This window comes from Pelecanus crispus, chromosome 3 (genome assembly GCF_030463565.1).
Source record: "Pelecanus crispus isolate bPelCri1 chromosome 3, bPelCri1.pri, whole genome shotgun sequence".
NCBI classification, from domain to species: domain Eukaryota; kingdom Metazoa; phylum Chordata; class Aves; order Pelecaniformes; family Pelecanidae; genus Pelecanus; species Pelecanus crispus.
In genome coordinates, this window is record NC_134645.1 from 98821527 (window position 1) to 98827526 (window position 6000).

The following is a 6000-nucleotide window of genomic DNA, read 5'->3' on the forward strand; positions in this document are numbered from 1 at the left end:
ACCAAGGTTGATTGCCTTCAGTTTACTTTACAGGCCTACTTGCTTAGATGGCTAGTCCTTTGATACTGCTGAATATCTTGTCCTCTTCTAAGAAAAAGCATCTCCTTTTGCACTTCATCACACTTCCAAGTACTCGATTCAATATTGTTTAATATCAGCATGCAAATAATACCAGCCTTGCTGCCAAGCAATAACGCAAGCCTAAGAGACTTCTAGCATGTTATAACTAGGTACTAAGTACATAGAAATAGCAAATTATAGCCTGTATAGTCAAAGGGTTGCTGACTGAAGTTAACAGTTTTTGATTTTGGCTCTGCTTGACAGATCTGTAAGAAGTGTTATTCCTTAAGAGATTCAAATATCAGCATTGGAACAACAATAAAAATGCATTTAGTCTCCCAGTGAAAAGGGAAAAAAAAATAATCACATGCTTTACAACAGCTTTCAGCATAGTCTACACATGAGACAGATGGACAGATCTATAGCTATTTCCTCCTCCTAGATCCTTCCAATTCCTGCTAGCTTTAACCAGTCATACACACAAAAGGAGCACAAAGGAATTTCAGTTGCTTATCCCTTTCAAAAATTCAGGATGACTTAAGTTACTGCCAACATGCCTTACTGTTTCCTACAAATATTAGAAACAGTAGTATATCTACTTCCCAGTAGTACAACACTGGGAAGACATCTGCTGCCTTATGTAGATGGCTGTTCAGATAGCGATGTAAAGAACAGTCAGTACACAGACAAGAACTGCCTTGTCAAATGTCATCCCAACCTCCTCACTCTTCCAAAAATCTCAGTGATTGCAAAGAGAGTTCCAGAAGCTTTGGTTTTCAGGCTTCTTCCCACAGAGGAGTCATCTAGTCTTGCCGGTAGCTGTAAGACTTACAGTTTGAAGGTGACATATGGCAACTACAGCATGGCCCTACAGCAGGTAGTTTCCAACACATTTTAGCAGTGACAGTCAGATTCGTAGCAGCTATTTCAAAAGTCAAAAGGAAAATACAGAATAAAAAGCACTTCCAGAGACTGTTGCCAGATTCAGTAAGCCTAATCATTGCTTAATGCTTACTCTGGCAGATGCGTCCTCAGCTCTATGCTCCACCTTCCAAAAGACGCAGAACAAAGCTATCTAATGTATCTACATACCTTGTACCTGAAAAAGTAGGCCAGAAACCAAAGGATGGGTTTCTTCTTGATGTAAGACCACTATTAACAACAGTGTCCTGGTTTCGGCTGGGATAGAGTTAATTTTCTTCCTAGTAGCAGGCACAGTGCTGTGGTTTGGATTTAGTAGGAGAAGAACGTTGATAACACACTGGTGTTTTTAGTTTTTGCTACGTACTGCTTATGCTAGTCAAGGACTTTTCAGCTGCCCATGCTCTGCCAGGTACACAAGAAACTGGGAGGGGGCACAGCCAGAAGAGTTGATCCAAACTGACCAAAGGGCTATTCCATACCATATGACATCATGCCCAGTATATAAACTGGGGGGGGGCTGGCCGGGGAGCAGCGATCACTGCTTGGGAACTGTCTGGGTATCGGTCGGCAGGTGGTGAGCAATTGCATTGTGCATCACTTGCTTTGTATATTATTATTGTTATTATTATCATTACTATTTTACTTTATTTCAATTATTAAACTGTTCTTATCTCAACCCAGGAGTGGGTTTTTTTCTCTCTTACTCCTCCAATTCTCTCCCCCATCCCATCGGGGTAGGGGGAGTGAGCGAGCAGCTGCGTGGTGCTGTGGTGCTTAGTTGCTGGCTGGGGCTAAACCACGACAAACAGCAAGATTATTTTGAAGAAGACCAAGAAATAGCTTTTTTAATTCTTACGTAGAGCAAGCATGTGACAATATAGGCAAGGTGCATGCTTGAAACCTCCTCACAAGCAATGCAGATGGTGGTCATATACTGACAGCAAGGAGAGCTAATTCAGTAATTTAGGAGTGAATCAGCAGCAGGACAGCAGTAAGTTCTGATGATCATCTTTTTGATGCAAGAGGTGAAAGCCAGCAGAGTAGCCTTAATGATATGAAGGAAGAGTTCAACAGTGGCATTACAGTAGATATGATCAAAGCAATGAGTAGTAAATATGCAAACAGGACCACATTAAATTTTTTAGTGTCAAAAGGATATCTCTCAGATTTTAAATAGTACCTAGCTGCCTAAGAATTCCCAGAGCCTCAAAGAATAGCAGTTAAAACAGACACACAAGCACAGCCTGCAAGATTTCAACATCCCTTGGATATGACTATCTGAACAGAAGCCTAGGGTAAATACAATACCTAAGGTTTAAAAGAGACTATAACATCTACGATGAGAGGAATTAGTGATGACAGCCTCTTAGCTTCAGCTAAGAGCCCATGCTGAACTGCCAGCCATCTGAAAGACCATACTGAAAACAATGGTTTTAAGTATTGCCAGAATAAGATCCAAGATACAACTGCAACTCATTTAACACAACTAGAGTTAATCACAAAGATAATGTTACCCAACAATTAGGTGAACAGGAAGGAAGCAAAAAACAGAACTCAGGCGATCCTACTGGACAACAGAAAGGAGGATGACAGACAAAGGAGCAAAGCTCACCCAAAACAGGTAAGTAACAGAAACTGAAGGGGACAGCATCTCAAAGAAAAAAAAGAATCAATTACATTAACAGAAGGAAGAAATATACATTCTGAACTAGGACTGACACCAGAGAAGTCCTAAATATTTTGTTATGACTGGTTTCCTGTTCATGTCTGCAGAACCCAGGATGAAGAGAATCTCTAGTGGAACTGGCAATAGGGAACTCCAGACTGTAATGACAAACACGTCAAGGGATGAAAGGGATGTTGTTAGTGATGCAAGAGGTGAAGGAGACTGTCACAGTCTGGGGAAAAGCCACGCAGACAGCTCACAGACACTGGTTAGCTAATAGAGCCACGTTAAAAATTGCTGCCTCAGACATCACTGCATACCAAGACTAGTAAAACTACAACTTTGCCAGACACCAGCAAGTCATTAGCACTCAACCACCATGGATTAAGCGTGCAACATACTAGGGAAAAACAGGTGGCTGCAACTGAAAGAAGTATCCTTCACTTTTCTTGTTTTGGTCAACAAAAAGTTTCAACAAAGACTGATATGACAAGGAAGAGTTCTACAGTGGCATTATGTGCTCATGGCAAGCTTGATTTTCAACTAAACAACTGACCATGTTTTTTTTCTTCTGAGCCACATGTCTTCTGGAAGTATACAGAAATCTAGACTTCAGGGCACAGCAGAGGCATCTCAACATTGTTCACACAACTCTCCTTCCTAGAAGGAAACTTCCTAAACTTATCATAGAATGCTTTGGGTTGGAAGGGACCTTTAGAGGTCATCTAGCCCAACCCCCCTGCAGTTAAGGAAAGAAATCTACACAGTGTCCATATATGACCATCTCTCAGTCAAGTGCCTCTAGAACAGCTGAAACTAAAATAAGTTTATCATTCCATACTCTCTCCCCTCCAACCATGAGAAAACCATACACTTAACTACAGGAGTACAGGCAAAGGCAGATGGCACTACGAAGCTAACACGACACAAGATATTAAAATAAGAATTGCCAGAACAGTACGAGGCAAATGCAGATTAAACTTGAAGGAAGAAAGAAAATAAAAAAAAAACCCACCAATTCCCTCAATATTGTAAGCTCACATTGCGTCACACAGTATTTTCATGTCAGCTTTCCTGGGGGACAGGGTGAAAGCAAGCCATGCCTCTGGCATACAGAGAGACAGCAAGGGAGACAGGGGGTTGGGCAAAACAGGAAACAGAGAAGCCTTCAGAAGTGCACTCAGATTTTAGTACGGTAGCTAAGTAAAATAATTTACTAGAAAGACAGAAACTAAATTACAGGTACTAGCAGATGACAGCCTGGCCAAGAGATTGGTAGGTCCCCCAGAACCTGAACAGAAAAAACCCAAACTCAAGATACATCAAAGCTTGAACTTAGGAAAGAAAGCTCTTGCGACAGAAGAGAGGTATGAAAGTATCAAAGAAAAGAACAGTGGATAAAGATACTCAATAACACAAATATAAGAAGGAGGAAGCTGAAAGTGTCAGCACGGATGAACTGAAGTGGCAAAAGGTACCAAGCATCAAGGAGACTTACAAGAGATACTTTGACCAGGTGACCGTTAGAAAGAGGGAACTCAGAAGACAGGACAAAAATTAGTTTGAGAATTCCAGACTCTGATCCTGAGCAACCCAGCTCCGAGGCCTACACTATGGAACAACACAAGTATTCCAGAGCAGCATTCAGCATGGAAATCTCAAGTGCAAATAATGTACAAAACATACAAGCATGATTTTTCCAGAAAACCACCAGTTACAAGTCTTTTACACAATAACCAAAAGTCTAGGGGCAAGAATAGCTGTGCTAGAAAATGATTAAGAAGAGTTACTTACGAAATACAAAGATCTGTTATCTTTGGTGTAATCCATACTGTATATTTCTTAGGGTTATACACTAGGAAAATAAAGTCTTGTTTCTGATGCATCAAACAGCAGCATCGTGCAAGGCACTGCACGATTTACGTCCACAATGAAAAAAGTAGCATGCGCGGACTGGAAAGGAAAATTACAAACATAGCGCCATTTCTGGTTGCTCAGACTAGCTCACCATACTTCAGCTCCAGCTGAGGTGGAGAAGGACTGAACAAGGCAGTTCTGGAGCTAGTCATACACTGTGAACACATGGCTGTTATTCAGGAAGTATTATACCTAAAACAGTAACTTACTGAGCAGTCATTTTATTTAGGGTAACATCTTAATGACTCGACTCTAGATGAGACGACGGATGTGCTATATTTTTCCATTTCAAAGCCACAGAACCCAGGGTAAATACAAATATAGATCTGCTTTCATGCAGAATAAAACTATTAGACTAAAGAGAGGTAAGGTTTGACAGCGAGATATCTTTAAAATGTCATTCATCACCAAAGCTAGATCTGTGACATATTCAACTCGGCACGGACATCCAGACTCGAAGAACTTGGCATTCACATGACTGTCAACACTGAAGGGCATCGTTTTGGACACTCAGCACTCGACTCGCCCCTGTCATCGGCCGGGGACTTCCTGAAGGCCCAGTGACACGGCCCGCTCCTGATCGATACCTGGCAGTGCGGGGAGAGGAGGCGGCAGTGAAACTTCAGGAAAGGGCTAGGCCAGCCACGGCATAAAGCCTCAGCTGGGGGGTCCCTCACTTTAGGGTAAGGCAGCTACAGCTCAGCTGGATGGAGAAGCTGAAATCGGTTCACAGCGAAATCAAAGGTTATCCGGCTTTCGCCATCGCTCTCCCCGAGCCGCGCTGACTCCTGCCGCCGCCTCTCCGGGCCCCGTTTCGGGAGGGGGCCGGTCGCCGCCGCCGGCAGGGCGGCCCCGCCAGCGCCCCGCCGCCCCTGCGGACGTGGAGCGGGGCGGGGTGGCGGGGCCCCTCCCCGGGCCGAGCCGCCGGCCCCCCGCCCCGAGCGGGGACCCCGCCGAGGCAGGCGCAGGGCCCGGCGGCAGCGCCTCACCTGTGCCGGCCCGGCCCGGCCGCCCGCCTCCCCCGCGCCCCGCGGCCGCCCGCCCCGCCGTACCCTTGGCCTCGCAGTCCGCGCAGTACTTGTTGTCCTCCTCCCGCAGCAGCTTGGCCAGGATGGCCTGGTGCTGCTCGTTCTGCTTCTGCGCCTTCTCCCGGCAGGAGCGGGTGGCCATGGCGGCGGCGGCGGCGGCGGCGGCGGCGGGCGGAGGAGCGGCGGCCGGGCTGGCGCGGGGCCGGGGCGGGCTCGGGGCGCGGCGCTCCTGCCCTGGCGCCGCCGCGGGAACCGGCTGCCACGAGCGCCGACTTCCTCAACCGGAACTACTTACGGCCGCAGACGCATCCGCCTGCCGTCCCTGCCTGCTTGACCGCGCCGCCCGCCCTTGCGCGCGCGCGCGCCCGCCCACCCCGGCCGTAAAAAATAGTCCGCCGGGTCCTA

At 46.2% G+C, this 6000-nt stretch overlaps 1 protein-coding gene across 2 annotated transcripts in view; it reads right to left on the reverse strand.

The window, feature by feature from the left end:
* SMAP1 (small ArfGAP 1) overlaps positions 1-5737 on the reverse strand; it is a 104133-nt gene extending 98396 nt beyond the window's left edge. For both annotated transcript variants that reach the window (XM_075707521.1, XM_075707520.1), the window contains exon 1: positions 5620-5737. In XM_075707521.1, the coding sequence (XP_075563636.1) occupies positions 5620-5737 (118 nt within the window). The remainder of the gene's footprint in view (positions 1-5619) is intronic.
* Between the last annotated feature and the right edge of the window lie 263 nt (positions 5738-6000).